General features: G+C 35.5%; 1 protein-coding gene across 7 annotated transcripts in view; it reads left to right on the forward strand.

The window, feature by feature from the left end:
- The window catches only part of TBL13 (TRICHOME BIREFRINGENCE-LIKE 13), a 123,839-nt gene that overhangs the window by 21,707 nt on the left and 78,919 nt on the right, over positions 1-23,213 (forward strand). For all 7 annotated transcript variants that reach the window (XR_016362041.1, XM_089818906.1, XM_089818909.1 and 4 more), the window contains exon 2: positions 9,767-9,944. Coding sequence is in view for 6 of the 7 variants with exons in the window: in XM_089818906.1 (XP_089675032.1) it covers positions 9,767-9,944 (178 nt within the window). In the remaining variant the exon portion in view is untranslated. The remainder of the gene's footprint in view (positions 1-9,766; positions 9,945-23,213) is intronic.

Below are 23,213 nucleotides of genomic sequence, written 5' to 3' on the forward strand. Positions count from 1 at the left end.
TTCTCTTGCACGGTGAGATTAATGCTGTCCAGAGATTTCCATTCATAAATATCCTCATCATTCTCTTCTATCTTATTTCTACAATTGATAACTTGTGACCCCCATAATTGAGTTAAGGTGTTCTTGATGTTTCTAGATAAGTCACAGCTATCAGGAGATGGTAGACCATCCCTAGAGTCTTCTGAGAATAATGCTTCGTTGCCTTTCCCTACATCCTAGGTTAAATTGTTGCTAATAATGGGGTGGCATTTTATCATGAAATTCCATGTGTGATATTTAGGTGGGTTCTTTGTTCTAAAAAATAATAATGGATCTGTTCCAGTTAATATTTATGATAGAGTATATTTGCCCATTTACTCTCTTTTTCCTGGTACATTGATGCAGTGCAAGGCATGAGAATCCCCAATGGAGATGTCCTAGCCCCCAGCAAATAACCACATAGTGGAATATAAACAATAACACAAGATCTGATACTAATTCACAACTCTTTATTCATAAAAACAACTGATTATAGTCAATGTGTCGGGTTGTAAGGCTTTCCCGGTTATGGCCAAATACAAAGCAATGGCAATAGTTCTTCAAGATGCCTCGAGATCCAACTCAAATCCTAGCTAGCCCAGATCTGTAACACAACAACAATCTAGTAGAAACCTCCAAGATCTCAACTTGTGCTCGTGAGCCACCAAACAACCTCCTTGTTTCTAAACCGCAGCCACTAGCTTTTCTCCAAAGGCGCTATCTCAACTATTCCTCTACTGATGATATCGAATCCTCATGATCCACACTCATCCCATAATGATTTCTTCATCAACACATGCTCCTTATATAGCCAGCTATTAAGCCACAAGTTGGCTAGTCAAGCATTCAATTACAATATAGTTCCACCTTGGAAGAGTAAACCAAAACTCTAACAAACATGAACAAAACTAAGTACAAAGTTATATTTAGGTCCACATGTGACCCAATAACATGTTCTTCTCCTAACAAGATTCCATTTCCTCATACGAAATCCCGCAAGACGAAAACTCCACACGTTTCACGCGAAACTGTCTGAAAATTGATACCCGAGCAAAATCACGATAGCTCCTAGCTCTGATTGAATTAGAACTTGTGCTTTGAACTGAAGGTAGTAATTTAGGTCCTCTACAACCCCTTACGTGCGCAAAGGCTGATTTATTAAGGATATCTGTGCATCCATCCCGAAAGTCACGCACAAAAACCCACCGCAAAAATTGACAGAAATCGATACTCCAGGAGAATTGCCATATCTCCCAACTTATAGTGAATTAGGACTTGTGCCTTGTACCATAGATAGTACTCTAGGTCCTCTTCAATCCCTAAAATTTGTAGTCTCTGAATCATTGTACAAAATTAGTTACACGGCCCGCAACAGTCACCCAGAAACCAGAAAATGCAGCTCCAGCCGTGAGGTAAAACGACTCTAACTTTAACATGATAACTCCAATCTCTATGCAATCATGAGAAAAAGGTTCCCCAATAGTTATCCAACACATCCCCAACCATGCAAACCTCAACTCCACCAAAATCCAAGCTCGATGCTCGTGTATTAGACTCCCCAGGTAAATAGAAAAGTGTGTCCCATACTTTGATGCCCAAAGAAAGATCTGCAACCAACTTCATCTTTACCAAAGGCTTACACTCCATCAAAGTCAATAGAGCAAATTTGAAAATCAACCATCTATGCTTCATCCACTAAAACATCATAATCAAATGAATCTCAGCAACCCAATCAACATGCTCACTCCTAAGAACAAACTAAACATAATGCTTCACCAAGAATCTCTGCAATGGATCACAACCAGTAACAACAATATCCTCAAACATGTACTCCATGTTAGCAACATCATGTAACAACAAAACCAAGTCAGAAACATGTAAGTTCAAATCCCCAATAAGAACAACGTGTAAATCCTCAACCATGTCAACCATAGGAAAATCAAGAACATACAGATCTGCAATATCATGTAGATCCAAAACCAAATCAGCAACTAGTGAATCCACACCAGCAACAATAAACTCCACATCAATAGAAACATCCATATCCTCAATCAACTCAGCAACAACATATGAATTCAGATCTATATCAACAACCATATGCAAATCCTCATCCATATGAAAATCATGAGCAATCGGATGCAGGAGCATCGAGCTTGGATTTTGGTGGAGTTGAGGTTTGCGTGATTGGGGATGTGTTGGAGACACATTGAGGAACCTTGTCCTATGTGCGCATAGAGATTGGAGTTATCATGTTAAAGTTTGAGTTGTTTTTTCCTTGCTGCTAGCGCTGTGTTTTTTGGTTTCTGGGTGCCTGTTGTGGGTGGTGTAACTAGTTTTGTGCAATGAGTTAGAGGCTGCAAATTTCAGGAATTCAAGAGGGCCTAGATTACTATCTATGGTCCAAGGCGCAAGTTGTAATTCATCATGGTTTGGGAGATATGGCCATTCTGCTAACGCATCAATTTTCTACCAGTTTCACAACGGGTTTCTATACATGACTTTCAGGATGGATGCGCAGTACTTCTTGAGGAATCAACCTTTGCGCACTTAATGGGTTGTAGAGGACCTAAACTACTACCTTCAGTTCGAAGCACAAGTTCTAATTCAATCAGAGCTAGGAGATATCACGATTTTGCTCGGGTATCGATTTTCGGACAATTTCGCGTGAAACGTGTGGAGTTTTCATCTTGTGTGGTTTCGTAGGATGAAATGGGCTCTTGTTAAGAGAGGGACATGTTATTGGGTCATGTGTGGACCTAAATATAACTTTGTATATAGTTTTGTTCATGTTTGTTAGAGTTTTGGTTTACTCTTCCAAGGTGGACCTATATTGTAATTAAATGCTTGACTAGCCGATTTGTGGCTTAGTTGGCTATTTAAGGAGGCTTGGGTAGTGTCTTAAGCAATGATAAGGAGAAGGCAATTCAGTTCAGTGTGGGAGCTAGAGAGCAAAGATTCAAGTTGGAATCTGGAATAGGAGTTTTTGAGAAGAGCTAGTGGCTGCGGTTTAGGAACAAGGAGGTTACATGGTGACTTCTGAGCACAAGTTGAGATCTTGGAGGTTTCTACCAGATTGTTGTTGTGTTACAGATCTGGGCTAGCTGGGATTTGAGTTGGATCTTGAGGGATCTTGGAGAATTATTGTAATTTATTGTAATTCTCCAATGATTGACACTCATCCCTAACCATGAAAAGCATAACTCCATCAAAATCCAAGCGTGATGCTCCTGCATCATACATTCTCCAAATTAATTTTGCTCCTAAAGCTTCATTTTGCCAGCTTAGGTTTTTGATTCCTAAACTTCCTAGCCTTTTGGGTTTACAAATTGTTTCCCATTTAATTAGAGCTAGTTCCTTTTTACCATTGGTACCTTCCCAAAATAAGTTTTTGAGCTTTCTTTCTAATTATTTGTTAATACTTTTGGGTAATGTTACACACGATAATTGATAAGTCGGAATGGCTGAAAGGACAACTTTAATTTTTTGTGTTTCTGCCTACTTTGGTTAGCCATTTTCCTTTCCAATTATTAATCTGGTTATCAACTCTTTCTAGAATGGGTTCCCATGATTTAGAGTTATTTACTTGCTTCTCTAAATGAATCCCTAAATACTTGCATGGAAAGGATCCTTTCCTATATCCCGTAATATTGCAAATCTCATATTCCACTGTTGGTTTAGTGTTGAAAAAGGAAATTTCAGATTTGTCAGCATTTACCTTTTTCCTGGATGCTTCTATATACCTTTGTATAAGTGATTTGAAGTTAAATGCCTCATCGATTGAGCTTTTTGTAGGTAAGATAGTATCGTCTGCAAATTGTTGATGGGTAATGTTCGCAATGTTATTAGTTACCATTATTCCTTTTATTTTTCCCTTCTAATTGTGATTTTTTAATAGTTCTTCCAAAAGCTTTGCCATAATAATAAATAGGAAAGGTGAGATAGGGTCTCCCTGTCTAATACCTCTTGATATATTGAAAAATCCTTCCGGTGTTCCGTTTATTAGTATAGAAATTTTTGGTGTAGCTATACAATTGAATATTAGGGTTACCCATTGACGAGAAAAACCAAAGGTTTCCACGATTTTGCATAGAAATCTCCAATCAACCATGTCATATGCCTTCTGTATGTGTAACTTTACAAGCATGCATTCTTCTTTGTTATTTTGTGTTGAATGGATAGTTTATTGAATGATGATAATACCATCTATTATGATAATACCACTATTTTTGATCTTCTTGGGACAAAACCGGTTTGTTCCTCTGATATGATTTTGGAAGGATGTTTTTCATTCTCATTGCTATAATTTTGGATAATATTTTATAGATGGTATTGCATAGAGCAATTGGCCTAAAATGTCTAGGTTCCTCATACTCCGATTTTTTTTGGAATGAGAGTTAGGAACGTATGATTGATTTCAGTTAACAACATCCTTGAATTTCTAGTTGCCTCAATGGTTTTCCATTGCTCTACCCCAATTATGTCCCAACACTTCTGAAAGAAGAAGACCTAGTAACCATCTGGGTCTGGTGACTTATTCGGATGCATCTTAAATAAGGCTGCTTTAACTTCTTGTAATGAGATTGGTTTGTTTAACATTTTATTGTCCGTTTCTATGACCAATTTTGGGATGTAATTGAGCATTTCCTTTTGAGCTTTCAAATTAGATGAATTAGAGTTATTTAGGATTCTTGAATAATATTCAACAAATACTTCCATATTTTATTTGGATCCTCCTCAATAATTCCATTATTGTTTCTTATTTTGGTTATTCTATTGATATTTCTATTATTTAAAGTGCTGTTGCGAAAATATTTTTTATTACGATCCCCTTCTTCCAACCATGTCTCCCTTGATTTTTGTTTCCAAAATACTTATTTTTTTTCTAGTATAATGTCTTGTTGTCCTAGCAATTCTTTCTCTTTTAAGTACGTATCATTATCCATTCCATGTTTTATGATTTCTTCATTTAGGTATTTTAGCTCATCTTCATTATCTAGTTTTTCTTTGAATATGTTTTTGAAATGTGTTTTATTCCAATTAAGAATATTTTCGTTCAGCCATTTTAGTTTAGATATGAAACAAAACATTTTTGATCCTTCAAACGAGTATTCATTCCACCATTTCTTGATATTTTCCATAAATTCCTTATCTAAAAACCACACTTCTTCACATTTGAATGGATTTCTTGTGGGTTTCCATGATTCTGCAAATTCTAATCTGACTGAAAGTGATCAGACCAGCGTTTGGTAAAATGCTAGCTTGAAGAACTGCATTCAGTCTACTTAAATCTCCTTTGAGTAAGAATCTGTCTAATGTTTTTGCTATATTACAAAATCCTACCCCTTCTGTTGTTCCACGTATAAACTCCGTTATTAGTATGTATATCCATTAGATTATTTTCCTCCTACCCATTCCGTAAAGTCTAATGATGCTTGAGAGAGGTTTTGAATTCCACCAGATTTCTCTTCTAGATTCAGTATTGCATTAAAGTCACCTCCGATAAGAATACTATCACTTGGATGGCCATCCATGAATTTACTTATTTCCTTCCATTGTTCTTTTTAATCTGCTGATTGGATAGGGCCATATATGTTTATAAGGATTAACTGAGTATTGTTAATGAAACTTTTCATTCTCCCACACATCCAGTTTTTTGCTTCTGCAAGTTTGATAAAATCTACTTTCCTTGGATTCCATATCAGTCCTATTCCTCCCGAGGCTCCATTTGATTCAATGAGATCTGTTTTCCAATTACTCAGTTTCTTTTTAATGTAAGTCCTTCATCTTTATTTAGCTTAGTTTCTTGAATTAGTATGACTCCAGATTCAAATAGGGTTAAGTTGTGCTTTAATGGACACTTTTTGCTAGGGGCATTAATGCCACTAGCATTCCAAATAGTGATCTTTGTTTAGTGGGAAGGACCTTCCCCTTCCCTATATTCAACACCTCTTTGATCTTTTTCTGATTGTTTCTTGACCTGATGCATTTCTTAACTCTACCAAAGACTTTCTACCTCTTTTCATTTTCTGTATCCCATATCTTGGAGCTTTATTACCTTCTTTATTCATAGATATCCCTAAATTATGAGTGTATTTGTGGGTGTTTTCTCTGATTGAAGGCGAAAGTTCCTCCTCCTTTGTTTCTAGATCTTCGTTCCATTCTTTAATTAATTGCTCCACTATATCCAATTCTATTTCTTCCCCATTTGCTTGTTGGTCTTCAGTTTCTGAATACTCGTTTTCTTCTCTACCCTGTTCTGGTTCTTTTAATAACTCAAATTCTTCCCATTTAAAACTCCTGTTTTTTTCATTTCCCTTCTCTGTTGTCCCTTTACTGTTGTCTTCTAATACTTCAGCTTCTGTAACTCCAAACATGTCTAGGAGGGATTCTATTTCTCCTGGTATTCTTAGGTCATCCATGTTAGGTTCATCATTGTTTCGATATGATTCTTGATCATAATCTTCAAAAGGATGTTTTCCATTTTCTGGTGTTTGCCAAAATTTAAGTGATCTTTTCTTGGCTCTAATCCTACTAATGATATTCTCCACTTGTTCTACAGGAGAAGGATGGATATCTAATAGTTGAATCTGTTTATTATGCTGGACTTCTGTTGACTTATCCTTTTGTTTTCCTTCATTAGTTGTGATTCTAGCTGTTTCCTTAGAATTTGGGGCTTTCTTATCATTTCCTTCCAAATCTTTCCTGAGTTCTCCTTCTTCCTTTAGTTTCTCTTCAACATTCTGAATTCTCTCCATGAACTTTATTGGGCTTGCCATTCTGTTGTTTACATTATCTCTAATGCTGTGGTGTGTATTTCTTAGGACAGTTCTGCATTCTTCACATTCCATCCGATTTTCTGGATCAACTATTATCCTTGGATCATCTGTTTTGGTTTCCAAAATTTGATTGTGGGCTTCTTCCCACAACATTAATTGGTTTGCAATATCATTGTGGATTAATAGGAATTCATGGATAAGCTGGTTATATTTTAGCAGATTTGCTTTGATATCTTTGATTGATATATCATAGTTTTTACACTGTTCACATTGCTGCATTCTTTCTCACTCATTCTTATAATTGGTATTTAAGGACTTGGGATGAACCTCTTTATTTTGGTTTTCATCTGCTAATTCCCCGATCATTCTAGAGCTATCTCCTTTACTGCAGGTTGCTTCCTCTTGATGAGTTTTATCTTCTACTGAATTTTATTTTTCCTTCTCATCTTGTATTTCTCCTTCTTCTAATCCTTCATTTGCTTGAGTGATAATACTGTGAAGATGAGGCTTCACTTTGGGATAATTGTTAAGATGCACAGATTTGTTTCGGTTTTGTTCAGATAGTTCCTCTGGGCTTGTTTTAGAGATTTTTGTATTTAAGCTTTTTAGATTAGTGTTCCCATCTATTTGGATGAATTCTGATGTAAGGTTTTCTGAAGAGTGTAGGTTTGTGATAATAGAAATGTTATTAATATGTCCTTCATATTTCTCATATTGGATACTATAGATTGATCTATTTGTTATAATTTTTATAGATCCATTTATTTTGCTATTCGGATTCAGATTAATTAGTTAAGTTTCCTAGAGCTAGACCTACTATAACCAAAATATGAGTATGAAGGATTTCTATAGGGATGTCCTTAAGAGCTATCCAGACTGGGAAATCTAATTGTTGAAATGATTGCTTAGTAAGGTTAGGTTTTCACTTTGTAAAATTGATTAGATAACTTTTAAAAAAACAAGATGGAAATGACAGAATGTCATCTTTAATTACTTCACTCTCACAATGCATGTAAACCAGTCTAGGAGAGATAGGAAGAATACTTACCTGTTCCCAATTAAAGGTTTTAATCCAGTCTTCCAGATTTTTCTTTGCTTTGACAGTCTAACCACTTTCTTTCACTTATGGCGTTGCTGATAATGATTGTTTTCAAGGGGTTTTCAGAATTAGGTTTAGGGGGCAGCTGATTTGAGATAGTTTTCAGAGGGGATGCAGTTTCCTATGAGGGGGAATGTAAGAATTAGGCTTCCTAGGTTGGATTTTTAAGGCTTTAGATGATTCCTGGGGTGGGATGGATGGCACAAGGGTAAAACTCTGGTTATTCCTGAGAAGGTTACTTGTTGAGGGTTTTTCGGTGGCGGTTTTATTTAGATTCCGGTCTTTCTATAATTTGGGCTGATTCCCTAATGGAATTTCGCAGGGGGACGTCAGAAATCCATGTTTATGTGGTTGGAGGGTGCGGATACTACACTGATAGGGGGGAAATTTACCGGGTTCCGAATGAGGGTTTTGGGAGAGGAAACAGGATGAGTTTCTGGGGCATACTTGGTTTTAGCAAAAAAAAGTTTTTGCTTATTCAATGGATCCGCAGTTAGAGATTTTGAATGTTTGAGAGCACCTTGCTTATCGGTATAGATCCTGCTGCTTGTGGGTGCTTTCGTTCGTTGTTGAAGAAGGGCTTCGCTGAATGTTGAATAGGAGGTTTTCCAGTGCTTCTTTCTAGATCCTGAGGGGGAGGTTTTTGCTGGCGGGATGATTGTTTGATCCTCTATTTTTTCCGTACTAGCTGCCATCCTTCATTAGGTTTTGAGGGTGTCCCTCGCAGATCTTGAATTTGTTCTTCATTGGCTGGGATATGTTTCCAAGCCTTTGGTCTTGTTTGCTCTCTGAATTTGTTTGTTTTTGATGAAGTTTAACTTTGTCAGTATTTCAAATTTGTTATGGCAGGGAAGTTCATAGATTCCATATTTCGTTGGTGTTTTTGCTTTTGCAGTAGAGTTCGCTTTCAGAGCAGATCTCACCATTTTTTAAAGATAAGCTTTAGATCTTATTTTATTGATTATAGATTACATTATTATTAATTTTATATATCACTATAATATTTTATTTACTATTTCTTATTTTTATATATTAAAGTTAATTGTAATATATGATTTTACTATCATTATTTATTTAATAATATTATCCTATTTTATTATTATTAAAATTCTATGTTAAAATGGGAACATGACAGTCTTGTTATGCAAGTTCCTATCAGAAATAAAACTACCAGCAGACATATTGAAGGTAGAAAAGAGTAGCACAATTCCTTGGAAAAGAAAATACATTATTAGAATGAAAATAACTCTTGAAATAACCCATAATTAAACATGGAGGTAGTGAGGCAAGGAGCATATTCACATTGATTTGAGGGATAGAAATTATGCAGAACAACTGGAGGTTCAGGCAATCAAATTGATTTAGTGCGAAGAATTGTGATCTTCCATGTGAGCTTGAAAGAGTGGTTCCCAACTTCCCACAAAGCAATTGTATTATAGCATTATCCCTTTTGAAGTGTGTTTGCACTCTCATATTTGCTTTGCTTTATCTTTTCAAAATCTGTAATGTATACCATAATTTTAAGATGACCGTGTTGTCAAATTCAATACTAAGTCCTAGAGTGTTTGGGCTACTTACACTATTGCAGAGTACGGTTCTCTTTATCTACTCAAGGACTACAAAACTTGAAATATTATTTCAATTTTGTGGAGTGCTGTTATTTTTGGCAGTGTGTGGGATATGGTGAAACATTTGCATCAAGCTAGTTTTATGACTTGGTTCTTTTCCAGGCTTTTAATACTAGTGCAAAATTTAAATGGTATTGCAAATCGGTAATTTTTTTTTAACCGCCGATGTTTAAATCCAATGTGTATTAATAATTTACTTCCATGAATTGCAATCATCAGTTGTTTATGTGCCAATGGCAGTGCAGGGTTTGTGGGAGATTCGTTGAATCGAAACATGTTTGTTTCTCTTGTATGCATGCTCAAAGAAGCAACCAATGATGTCAGGAAGTGGCGCCCAGCACATGCTGATCGAGGATATACATTTCTTCAGTATAATGTGACATTGGCATACCATCGTACAAATCTCTTGGCACGCTATGGCCGGTAAATAAGAGAGGATCCATCCTTTGATATATTTGTAAATATTGTTTCTTGGCTTGATTATCATGATAGTTAAAGGCTTTTTGTTTTCTTTGCATTCACTTTTAATCTTTGCATCATTGAGATTGTGTTTGGTGGTGAGCAATCAAGCAGTATGATGTTACATATGAGTACTAGTATCATTGTGCTTTTTATCATTAATAGTTTTGATTATACTGGAAGAGGTGAAGTTATTTTCATAGACTAGATATTTCTTAATAATATTATATACAGTTACATTAGCTTTTGCACAATTTCAAAGCTCCTCCATGGGTAAAATATGTGAAATGGTTCTTGCAGAAAGACTAGAAAACATAGTTTTGGAACATCCAGTAAATATATGGCTTTTTCTTCGAAGATAAATTCCTTCCCTGTAAGTTTTTATATATGACATGTGTGGAACAACATTATTTAGCTTGCAAATGACATAGCAAAAGTAATTTTTAAAAATGTTTTTATAGAGGAAAGTTATATGAATCAATGTAAATTACTATGCAGATAACTTCCATCTATACTATAATGCGAGCTCTAAAAAACTGGTCCTAAGCACAATAAGAGAATTTAGACAGATCTTAACAAAGATACGCTTACATTAGCTTTTGCACAATTTAAAAGTTCCTCCAAGGGTAAAATATGTGAAATGGTTCTTGCAGAAAGACTAGAAAACATAGTTTTGAAACATCCAGTAAATATATGGCTATTTGTTACAAGATAAATTCCTTCCCCAGTAAGTTTTTATGTTTGATATATGACGAAGAACACTTTTTAAGCTTGCAAACCACATAGCAAAAGTAATTTTTAATAAACTTTTTGTAAAGGAAAGTTATATGAATCAATGTAAATTAGTATGCGGATAACTTCCATATATACTCTAATGCGAGCTCTAGAAAACTGGTCCTAAGCACAACAAGAGAGTTTAGACAGATCTAAACAAAGATACACTTACATTAGCTTTTGCACAATTATAAAGTTCCTCCAAGGGTAAAATATGTGAAATGGTTCTTGCAGAAAGACTAGAAAACATAGTTTTGAAACATCCAGTAAATATATGGCTATTTGTTACAAGATAAATTCCTTCCCCAGTAAGTTTTTATGTTTGATATATGAGGAAGAACACTTTTTTAGCTTGCAAGCCACATAGCAAAAGTAATTTTTATAACCTTTTTGTAAAGGAAAGTTATATGAATCAATGTGAAGTAGTATGCAGATAACTTCCATCTATTGATGGGCTTCTGTATTTGCCGAGCTGTAGAAAACTGGTCACAAGCATGACAAGAGAGTCTAGCCAGATCTAAACCAAGCTCCATTATAAGTTGTATACGCTATGAGCCTCAAAATAGACAATGGTCCCTCCAAGAAGTTAGAAAATTTAAAGGAATAATGCCCCTCACATCTACTGTGCCACGCATTTGGTTACATGTCAAATCCTTTTTAGGATTATCACAAGATGTCTAGTGCATCACAAACCTGGCTCTCGAGACAACACACTAAAATGGAGAGTAAGGTATGACAGAAATAAGGTTGCACACAACTGAGTGAGGGGGTGTGGGTGAATTAGTTGTGTCCCAAACTTTGAAACCTCAACCAAACAATAACCTGAAATCTCAGATCTGAAAGTTAAACATGAAAGCAGCGATCTACAACAACACATGAACACATAACACCAAGATTTTTGACATGGAAACCATGTAAGGGGAAAAACCATGGGGGGAACCAAACCCACAAGATGATGTATTCTATTAGAAGTGATATACTCTGCTAGGGGTATTACAAGGGGAATGTGCATGAGTGCAGGTACACTACCTAGAGCTCATTGCTCAAGTACAAATGAGGGTAAGAATCTTGTGAATTACAATGAGGGCTATGACCTTGAATGGACTACAATCCACTATGCACAATAATCAACTAATCATGAATTGACTGGTAGCATCTTCAATATGCCTTATACGGTTACAATGAAGTACATAACACATCCAATCTCTGCCTCAATTGCAGATCCCATGCAATGGACCCGGAATTAGACATATGGTAGCCTATGTAATGGACTCAAATATGAATGTTTTATAAACAATGTTATTTATAGCATTAGATATACTTAACAATATTAACTTGAGTATAATGGATCTTCTTGTTAACAATTATTAAGTTTTAGAACAATGAGTATTATAGTGCGGTCAATATTAAAACATGATGTTTTATACTAGATACTGTTATTAAATATTCAACATCAATATTGAATACCAGATATTGTTTAATTGTTAATAGCCAATATTAAGGATATCAAATTTTCAATATTAAATAGTAATAAGCACCTATGATCAAGTAAGAGATTAAATGTATTAGGGAGGGACCTGATGGAGCCCAAATTTTTGCAAATTTTAAGGTCTCCATTTATGAAATAATGTTGGAAACTTAAGTATTTTCATTGATGCCATTTTCTTATTAGAAGTGTGAAAGAGGAAGTTATGTATGTCACTCTTGGGGTTTCCTGAAGAAATCTAATACATTGCCTGTAGGAAGAAATTGGTTCCGATATTGTTTATAAGTTTCACAAATGGCTTGGTTGTTGCAACAAAAGTTCAATATAAGACATAATTGGTGGAATTAATAAATGAAACAATTCCAAAAACAAGGAATGAAGTCAAACTACTCATTAAGACAGCTCAGGAAAGTAGATTAGAGGCAGAACTGGGTCAAATAGTGATAGATCTTTTAAAACAGAGTCCATCAAATATGGCCTGTGTTAAATGCAGGGAGCATAACATAGATAGCTGCTAAGGCAAAATCTGTGCTCTGTCCTTTCTAGAGAGATGATGCAAATGCAGTTGCAGAATTAACTAATGTATTGTCTGGAATACCATTGTTCAATATTACTTGTGTACGAGAGAAATTGCAATTACTTTCAAAGACCTGCTCAGTCCAGATGAACTTCAGGAAGCAGACTTGTATTACATTTATAATTTTCACCTCATAAGGTTGGTACCAACCACCCAGCAATTGTTGAGCATATTATTCTTCCATGCCTAAGAGTTATAGCTTATGCCTACACTCTGCCAATCAACAGTAATCAAACAAATATTGAGGGCCATGTGTATGAAGACATTTCAAACATGGAACTGCGTAATTCAAATTTGATGAGAAGAGAGCTATAGTTGTCAATATTGCGCAGTCCAGATTCCAAGAAATGTTCAGATGAGATTAGTGGCAGCATTCAATATAAGACAGTGATATCAGCAAGGCTGGGGTGTGCGAATGAGTCTTAGAAATATCCCAAATTGGATTGATGCTAGTCTAATACATGTTTAGGGACTCAGAGCTATTCATTTACTCCCGCCAAGGTCAGAGGGTGCAGATAAAGCTATTGAATTGTAGCAGCGACAATGTTTTAAGAGCAATGAGTGATAACAGCAGACATGAAGTTTACATTCAGACATGTGAAGGAAAGGCTATGCAATATATGCAGATTTCAGGGTGAAGTATCTGTTGTTTTTATGCAGCAGTATGGTGAACAAACAGTGGGCATTATAGATAGGCAACAATAACATTGAAGGGAGTTAAACGAATGTCCTATGTGGTAAACAAAATACAATCTGCTATTGGTCTTTCAAATATAGTGAACAAGTAGTAGTTCCAGATAAATACATGCATAGCAGAAGTATTTAAAATATTCAAGATATTCATCTAGTTTACCAGCAAATGCAAATTTCAAGTTATTCTGAGTTAGGAAAATGTCGAAATAAAAAGCAACATCTAGTGATTTATAAGATGGAACATGGAGTCTATATGTGGGAGCGATAAGGAACTAGTATAAAAACTACAGTTACAATTGCCTTTGCATATAAAATGGTTGTTTGAACATAAAGGAGGTATGGCCCTGAATGTCCAATGATAGATATTAATGTCACGAAAAGAAAGCATGCACTAGCGGCATAAGAAGATACACACACAACATAATTGTCCCTGGCTGGAAGAAAGTCGGGTATCTTATGTGCTTGAGTCACATACACATAGGAAGCCATAGACTCCCAATCAAGAAGTAGAAGGAATAACGATACAGGAGCGGCTTCAGATTGGAGGTTAGAATTGAACCATGATAAATGTATGCCTGATGAAAGATAGTCCGAGGAATTGAAGAGCCCGATAAAATCACAAAGCCATAGATATGAATGCCGTTAGAAGTCTCAATACCTCACAAATCCTTCCGAGTATGAGAAAAATATTATTTGTCATCAGTCATTGGCCTCTAACGTTGTTCTTTGTTTGTTGCAGGATGAAGAATCACCATGGAGGGACAGAATTTGAACCAAGCAACCAAATCGATGTAGGAGTATGAATAACAATACAAAGGAGTTCCGGCTCGAATGCAGAGCACAGAGCAAAAGGCTGAATTTAATCTTCATTCACGGCAATGTTTTGGAAATGTACGCATGGAATGGAAGGACCTGTGTGGTCAGCTGTCTTCTGTACCCAGCAATATTGAAGACTTCTGCTCCATACAAAGTTCAAGGGACATGTCTACTGGAGGAAAGCCCCACGCAACTTTGAAGAATGATCCTCAGGCTATACATTCGACAATACAAAGGATTCAAATATATATTTTGGTTCATAATCTTCCACTGCCTGATTTGGTAGTAATATGCCGTTAATTAAAATATTGATTATGGGGTAAAGTGTATATTTGAAGCTTATAAAAAGCAAGTGATTAGTTATTTGTTACAAAAGGGTGCGATGGTTAATAATGCACCTTCATCCATTATAAATTTAAGATGTAAAAGCCAAACAAGAGACAATTCCGATTTATATTTAAAATTTTTACATATTCCATGTGCTATGATGTATTATATTCTTTTATTGGCAGAGAAATGAAGTTTTGAACTAAGCCCCTGGATTGTGGGTTATTGAATAAATTCTTATGTGATTCTGGAGTTAAATTGTATCGGATAGATCATCCATAAGGAGTGTCTCCACTGCAATTTTATTTCCGGCATGATCAGTAAGAAACATTTATTTTATTTTGCGTGAAGCTTTAGAGTTAAAATATTATATAGTTTCGTCCTTTATAATTATTATTTTAATTTTATAAATAATTTATATGATGGATAAGTGGACAGGATTAATTATAGCATTTTAAAATCGAACATCATAGATATTGAGAAATATTTAATTGTTTCCGAATCTATGTTTGGTTTGTCTCTGAACAGGAATTAAAATACATACCAGATTGTTTTAGAATTGCATCCATATATTTGATCTGTCGCATCTTGATTACTAAATTATTTATAATAAATGTGCGTAGAATTTTATAAAGTTGTACGTTTTAAGCTTATAATATTGACTCTATTGCCCTTCAGACTGGTTTTTTTTTTTTTTTTCATAATTCGTAGTCCATACACTAGCAAATACTTCATTATCTTTCCTTTAAAGAAATAATAAATTCATTTGTTGCAATCATCTATAATAAGTACTTTTATTTAAAACATTCATATATTCTTTTATTATTCTTAATTTGTAGTTCACAAATTTGAAGTTTTCAATGATTCTTGCCATTAGGAAGACTTTCATTGCATTTACGTTCTAACCAATCTGCTATAAGCATCCTGGGCTCAAGTGTTTTGTTTAGGATTAGGTACTCCCGCCTTGGTTTTGTAGAGCTAGAAGCACAGGGGATTTGGATTGCATCGATCAATCCTGTCAAGTTGGCCTTAACCGGTTGGATATTCCAGCATCGAGCAGGCAAGGCTCGTAGGATTCCAATCTGCAGTTTTGGGAACCAACAGGACCCACACCAATCAATACCACAAAAGGTGGCATCCATGTAAGGACATGTTACCAAGAAGTTACATAAGGGGAGTACTTTCACGAAGGATAACAAGCAGAAAAAGACATCTAAAGTACACTATTGGAAGGGGTGTGAAGAGAAAGGCGAGCGGATAATAGGACCCACACAAGACATGTGGCCCTCCATCAAAAAGTAATCCGAAATCTTGCAAGAAAAAAAGGGAACAAACTGTAAGGATTAGAGGCCCACCTTAGCAACTAGTGTGTATGAAAATCAATTTACTTATTAGGGGAGAATAGTATTTATTAATAAAATTTAGTTTATAAGATATATATTATTATTCGATCTATTTAATTTATCTTTTATTCTACTGTAAGTCCTAAGGATTTTTATCTTACTATATATATATAGTAAGATAAGAATCCTTAGGACTTACAGTAGAATAAAAGATAAATTAAATAGATCGAATAATAGAAAATGTAGATCATTCCAAAATGTGGGGAATAACATTAGTTTACATTTAAATTTAAATAAAATATGAATCTATGCAAGGAAATGTAGAGGATTTGGTAAAAATATCCTGTAGACCCTAAGGAGTATCCTCAAAAGAAAGGCTAACTGATTGAGGATTGTTCTGCAAGAGCACAGGGGTTATTCCCAGAGGGTTATGAAGCCCAACTTTAATATTAGGTTTAGGGAAGACAGTAGAATAATTGTGGATCGTTCTCCAGAACACAGGGGATCTTCCCAGAAAGTTAGGAAGTCTGATTGAAGAGATCCTTAAGGATTATGTAGGCATAAGTAAATATTTAAATATTAAATGCTTTAGTTTTATATTTATGTTGTTATTAACCAAGATGCTTGCAGGGGAAGCAACTCAAGCAACAACTAAGGTGACGGGATATTACAGTGGTATAAGAGCATAATCTTGCGATCCTGTGAAAATTTGGGTCACACGAACCTATCAATACACTCGCAACTATGGCAAAACAATTAGCCCAAGAATTGAGGAGTTTCATGTAACGAACCAACAAAAGGTTTGAAAGAACCAATGAAAAAATTGAGAACAACAAAATACTACTTGAAGCCATACAAAAGCTAAGCAACATCAACAACCATAGTGAAAGATCCAATCCAAATTCAAGGGGTAATACTCACTCCAATTTGGGAAATATGAACCCTCATCACAAGATTCATTTCCTTGAGATACCTTCATTCATTTAAAGTGAGGAACCAATCATAGAAGAAGAGGTACTCACTACAACTAGTGTGGAAGAAATTGCACAAATGTATGCAAGAATGGATCCAAATATCCACCAACTTATTTCCTTTAAAGAATATCATGAAGCCAAAACCATGGCAAACAAAAATAAAAAGAAAAACCATGTTACAAAGATCTTTACAAGAAAGTTAATAAAGAGTCACTACGATACTTTGATGGGTAAGGGGAAGAAACCGCTCAATCATGGGTCCAAAATTTAGAAACGTATCTATCCGTCAGCACCATGACCGAGGAAGGATCCATTAAGTTTGCCATACTACACATAAGGGGGTTAGCTCATAAGTGGTGGCATCATGGTCTCATTTCCTTAACCCACAAAAAAATCACTACCTATAGTGAATTTACTCAAAAACTAATGACTAGGTTTGACCAAAGAGATCCTAAATAGTACTTCCAATAGCTGACTTACCAGAAACAAACAAGAACGGTAGAGGAATTTGCCAATCAATTTCGAGGCCTATTTGTAATTTTCCTAAGGGAAACTGACTTATATGTTCATAGGACTTAAAATTCCAACAAAACCCTTGTAAAACCCCTTGAACCTCAGAGCTTTGAGTAAGCCATTAGAAAGGCCAAAAAGGTTGAATCTAATGTGGTAAAAGACAAGTCTAATAGTTTTTGAACCAAAACACCTCAGCGAAATTAAGGACCAAAGAAGAGTAACTATGAAAGGCCATGCTATATATGTTAGGAATCATGGAACAAGGGACACTGATGCTAGAAAGGGAAGAATTACTAAAGAAAAACCTATGTTTCAAATGTAAGGAACCATAAAGTCATGGTCATCAATGTAAAAGAGGACAAATCAACAAAATAGAAGAAATTGATGAAAATCCTAGCCAAAAAAAAAGATCAACAATCAAGAACATGGATTACTAGCTTTCATCACTTATGAAAATGAGAATAGACCTTTTCGAATCAAAGGGACAAGGGTAGAAAGTTATTGCATTAGTGGATACAGTATCTTGTCACGACTTCATTAGCAATCATTTAGTGGAGAAAAGAAGATTGAAAACCTAAACTTTCGAAGGCTATAAAGTTGCATTCGCAAATGGGTCTATTGATCAATTAACAACCATCATTCCACAACTAGAGATATCCTTGGGAGGACATATGATTAAAAAAATCAGAATAAAATCACTCCTAGGTTGGATTTAGAAATCAGGAATGAGTTAAGAAGAAGGAAACTATGCTTCACATGCAAGGAACGTTGAATCCGTGATCATAGGTGCCTTAGAAAGGGCAAGATTCATTATAATGAGGTTGTTTTTGATAGAGAATGTGAGCAAAATAATGGCACCAGTTTTGAGGGCAGCGATGAAGAGGAAAACAATGGGCAGCCTAAGGTAGAGAAAGGTGAAATAATTACTTCAGATCAACTGCCTATTGTCATACCTACATGACATCGTTTCCACTTGAAAGAAGTTGTTAGAGGGCAGCAAAATGTTTGTCTTTTGGACACAAGAGCCATTCATAACTTCATTAGCACACACACAGTTTCAAAAAGAAGGTTATTGGTTGAGGAGGTACCTAGCTTTGATGTCAACGTTGCAAGTGGGGATCGTCTTCATTGATTTTGGAAGATTCGATAGCTTAAATTTCAGTTTGGTAAGTATACATTAGGGGCTGACTTTTATGTCATCAAGTTGGATGGATTAGATGCTATCTTGGGTTTACAATAGCTTCAGACAGGTGGCAGACACACAATTGATCATAATCTAAAATGGTTAGAATTCATGAGAGATGATCAGAAGATGGTCCTTTAGGCGATGACAAACAATGGTCCTAAAATTGTATTAGCTCATTGGATGGAGGCTACTATGAGGGATGATGATGTTGAGTGGGCAATGTAGCGCTTTGTTTCCTCTAAATCCGCTTTTGAATTGCGGCAGCAACATCATATAGACATACATGTTCTTCTTGATCAACTCAAAGGAGTTTTTGGGGACATCACTCCAAGGAGACCACTTGATTGTGGATTTGACCACGTGATATAGCTTGAGGAAGGCACTAAGCCTATTATTGCTACTTATTATCACCACTTGAGAATTTTAAGGAGATTGAAAAAATGAATAAGGAGTTACTTTCCATGGGACACATTAGACCTAGTTCTAGCTTGTTTGCTTCTTTAGTGGTCTTGATTAGGAAGAAAGATGGGACTCTATGGATGTGTATTGATTACCGTGCCTTAAATAAAAAGGACCATCAAAAATAGGTATCTATTATGCACATTAATGAGTTGTTAGATGAGTTGCATGGGGTTGTTGGATGAGTTGCATGGGGCTGTTTACTTCTTGAAGTTGATCTTTGTTTAAGATACCATCAGATACAAGTTCATGAGGAGGATGTGCATAAAGACAACATTCAGATGTCATTATGGCCGAAATGAGTTCTTGGTAATGCTCTTCAGTCTCACTAATGCACTTGCTCTATTTCAATCATGTGTGAACCTTCATTTAATAAGATGTGTAAGTTTGTTTTGGTTTTCTTTAATGATATATTGATATTCAGTAAATCTTAGGAAGATCATTAACAACATTTGGATGAGGTTTTGAGCATTACAAAGGAGTAGTCTTGATTTGCTAAGGAATTTAAATGCAAGTTTGGTTTGACAGAGATCTCATATCTTGGGCATTTGATACGGGCTAATGGGGTTAAGGTTCACCATGAAAAAATATAGGCAATTTTGGGTTGGCCACCTCCTAGATATTTTTTTGATTTGAGAGAAATATTTTTCTAGTTGATGTATTAAACAAATTGAAGTATAATGGTTGGCATAATGAACTATTGAGAAAAATCTCACTAAAGTCTTTTTTTGAAAATTTAGATAACTGTATGATTTCTAGGTTGGGTTCGCTAGAGTTTCCTATGATCATCGTTGCATGTAGTTTGAGCTTTTTATTGCTATGAAGATTGTAATTGTACACTGGGAGTTTTTTTTAAAGAGCAAAGTTCTTATTTAGTGCAAAGTTGTTGAACATTTTTTGTATTTTCTAAAGCTATCAGTTTCTAATCGTGGTATCATTCAAGGTTGAATTATTGTCACAAATCTGTATATGGAAACCAAGTCTCATGAATAGAGGCTTTGTATAGTCATCTTGCGTGAGTTATGCACAAGAATTTACAAACGGGCTTGTATTTGGATGTGACTGCAATCAGTGGGTTCTTTTTTTGCATTGGGAAAAGAATGTCCAATCTATTTCATGGCTTAGAGTTAGAGGAAGGGACTTGAATAAGAGACTATCAAAGAAACCAATTAGAGGGTTAATGCATTGGAGAATCAGATGAAGTTTTTACTAGAGAATACTATTTATTACATAAAGCGAGAGCTTGATGAGCTGAACAAGGAGGATTTCTTTAGGTTTAAGGAGATCCAAAGGGAGCTTGAGTGGCAAATGAAGAGTGTTGTCATGTCCCCTTCCTTAGCGTAGCTTTCTCAGATACACAATTAGCCTACTAGACAACAATAGGCTAATGTATGCTCATGAGTGTTGGCGGTAATGACAAAATTAATTATTCAATACTCCATTGTGGAGTTGCTCATATTTAAAAAAAATGACTTTGGTTTGTTGTTGCAAAGTTCAAATGAATATATTTTATGTTCCAATGTTGGATAGTCACTTATAACATAAGGAGTAGTCATTAAAATTATGAATTCCTTGTGCCACTTGTAATGCAAATTGGTTAAATGCTCTCTAAGAAACGCATAAGAATATTTTGTATGGCTTTTGTTTGGGAAGGAGTATTGTGGCATTCACGTTGGAAGTGAAATTCTCGGACTTAACTTTTTTGTCATCTCCGTCACTGCTACTTTTCCTAAGGACGAAATCTCTATAGGAAATAAAGATTGGACGTAGTCCTATTCTTACGAGTGAATCTACCTTTGGGTTTGCCTTTTCTATTATCAGTTTGTCTAGAGAGTTGTAATAGAGAGATTGGTTTGGTTCCAGGATTGTAAAGATAGTCCGCAGTTTCCAAAATGTCGTGTTTGTGCTCCTTGTGTGAAGTCAAGTTGATGAAAACCATGATTTGTTGTTTTTCGAGTGGTAATGAGTAGATAGTTACTATCATGGCTAAAGGTTGAATTTGGGTTGTTTTAAAATTGAGACTACAAAGACTTCATAGTGGATGTGAATTTCCGTTATGTTGTTGAATATTGTTGCTTATGCATTGGTGTAAAGGTAATTTTCTTAGGGAGCGAATGTCACGGAATATTATTGGACCTGTGTACTTTTCTTTACTTGTTGAACTTTTAATGTGCAATTCTTATCTACTGAGATGCACACAAGGCATTGCTATTACACATTGTGGAGATTACATGATAACCATTGAATCTAAAATTAATTCACTCAGTGCGAACTTCTCATAATATGTCCTGACAATTTGGGTTTTCAATTTGGAAAAAAATTACATACAAAACTTAACTAGGGATATTTTAAGTGTCCTTTGCAAAGGATTAGTGAGCTCGAGGAGCGGTGTTGCTTCAAAAGCGCCTTGTTTGGTCAAAGAGCCAATGGTGATTTATTGTAATAATTGAAGTTGTGTGAAGCTCTCTATCATTTTAGTGTGAGAATGTCGCCGTTGCTAGGAGGGAATCTCTATTGAGAGGGAGTCTCAACATTAATTGCTCTTATTATATGCTAAAGTGCGTATTTCACTAATATTGAGAAATATGAGGTGAAAGCCCTTGAGATATGTTGCTCTTGAATGCATATTTCTATTAGTTGTAGAAACATGAGGTGGAAGCCCTTGAGAGATGTGCCTCTTACCAGACATGAGAGTAGCCATGGTGGAGGTTATGTTGAGAGATTCCATGACGACATCACGTTGAGTGATTCCATGATGGGAAGTTGTGTATATGATTCTTTCCAAACATGGGAATAGCCATGGTGGACATCATGTTGGGAGATTCCATGACAACATCACGTTGAGTGACTCTGTAATGTGAGCTTGTGTATATCTTTCCACACATGGGAGTAGCCATGGTGGATGCCATGTTGAGTGATTCCATGGCGTAATCACATTGAGAGATTTGTGATAAAAATATTTTCACAAATGGGTGTAGCTATTGGGGGTGTCATGTTGAGAGATTCCTTGACATGGATATTTGGAAAGATACCTCCCTAGCTAAGAGGGAGTGTTGGAAATAAAGCTTAGGGAGATATCTTTCTCCCAATATTTGAGATAGTTGGGTCTCTTTTTAATATTTCCCCAGATGTTTCTAGCTCATTGACAACGGTTATTTTCAAATGGGCAGGCACTCATATGGACATACACGTTAAGTCCATGAAGAGTCATTTGATTTGACGTCATTGGTATTGGTGTCACTTCATTGGGAACAACAATCTCTTTGTTGTCAAAGACAATGAAGAGTTCACCTCTTCATGCGTTGAGACATGTTATTACTTATTTATGGAATTCGTATTCCTAAAGCTAGTATTCTTGATATTCTACATCGGTTGTTCGACTATACTCTTTATTCATTGTTGTGGATATATATGTATATACATATATAATAAATAGAGAGAGAGAGAGAGAGAGAGGCTTTACTATTGCTTTGTGTTGGTGAATGTTTTGCCACTCCAAATTTAAGTGCTTGAGATGACTCTATAAGCCTATAAATGTAACATAACACTCACAACAGACAGATGGGGCAATATTTCATTGAACCCATCACTGAATTTTTTAGGGCTTCCTCATATAAGATATGCAATGAACTATGCTTTTAACCAAAAAGTGAAGGAAGGAGACCAATGCATGCATAGAAAGACAAAATAAACTATGCTTAAACCAGATATGAATGTGAATGAAACAAAGTTCATCCACATTAAAAACATTCCACAATTCAAATAGGGGAAATAAACTTTGCTACCTTCACAGAGTGTTATTCAAAGATAACAAAAAATATAACTTCGATAAATATCCAAAATAATCCACACAACATCAAAATAGAGGCCCAAAGAATGACAACGCAAGGTTTCAATATTATATTCATATAGAAAACCAAAAAGATCACAGTCTTTACATGGTGGATAAAACCAAAATTATGCCTTTCTTTCTATATTTTCCCCCTTTTCTATACAAAAGTATGCTTATATAATCACTAACTACCCTTTCCAACGACAACAGTTACAAAAGAAATGGAAACAGTTTTGTTTCTGTTACCAAGAAG

The sequence above is a fragment of the Cupressus sempervirens genome, chromosome 3, assembly GCF_028749045.1.
Source record: "Cupressus sempervirens isolate cs-2001-9-10 chromosome 3, ASM2874904v1, whole genome shotgun sequence".
Lineage (NCBI taxonomy): Eukaryota > Viridiplantae > Streptophyta > Pinopsida > Cupressales > Cupressaceae > Cupressus > Cupressus sempervirens.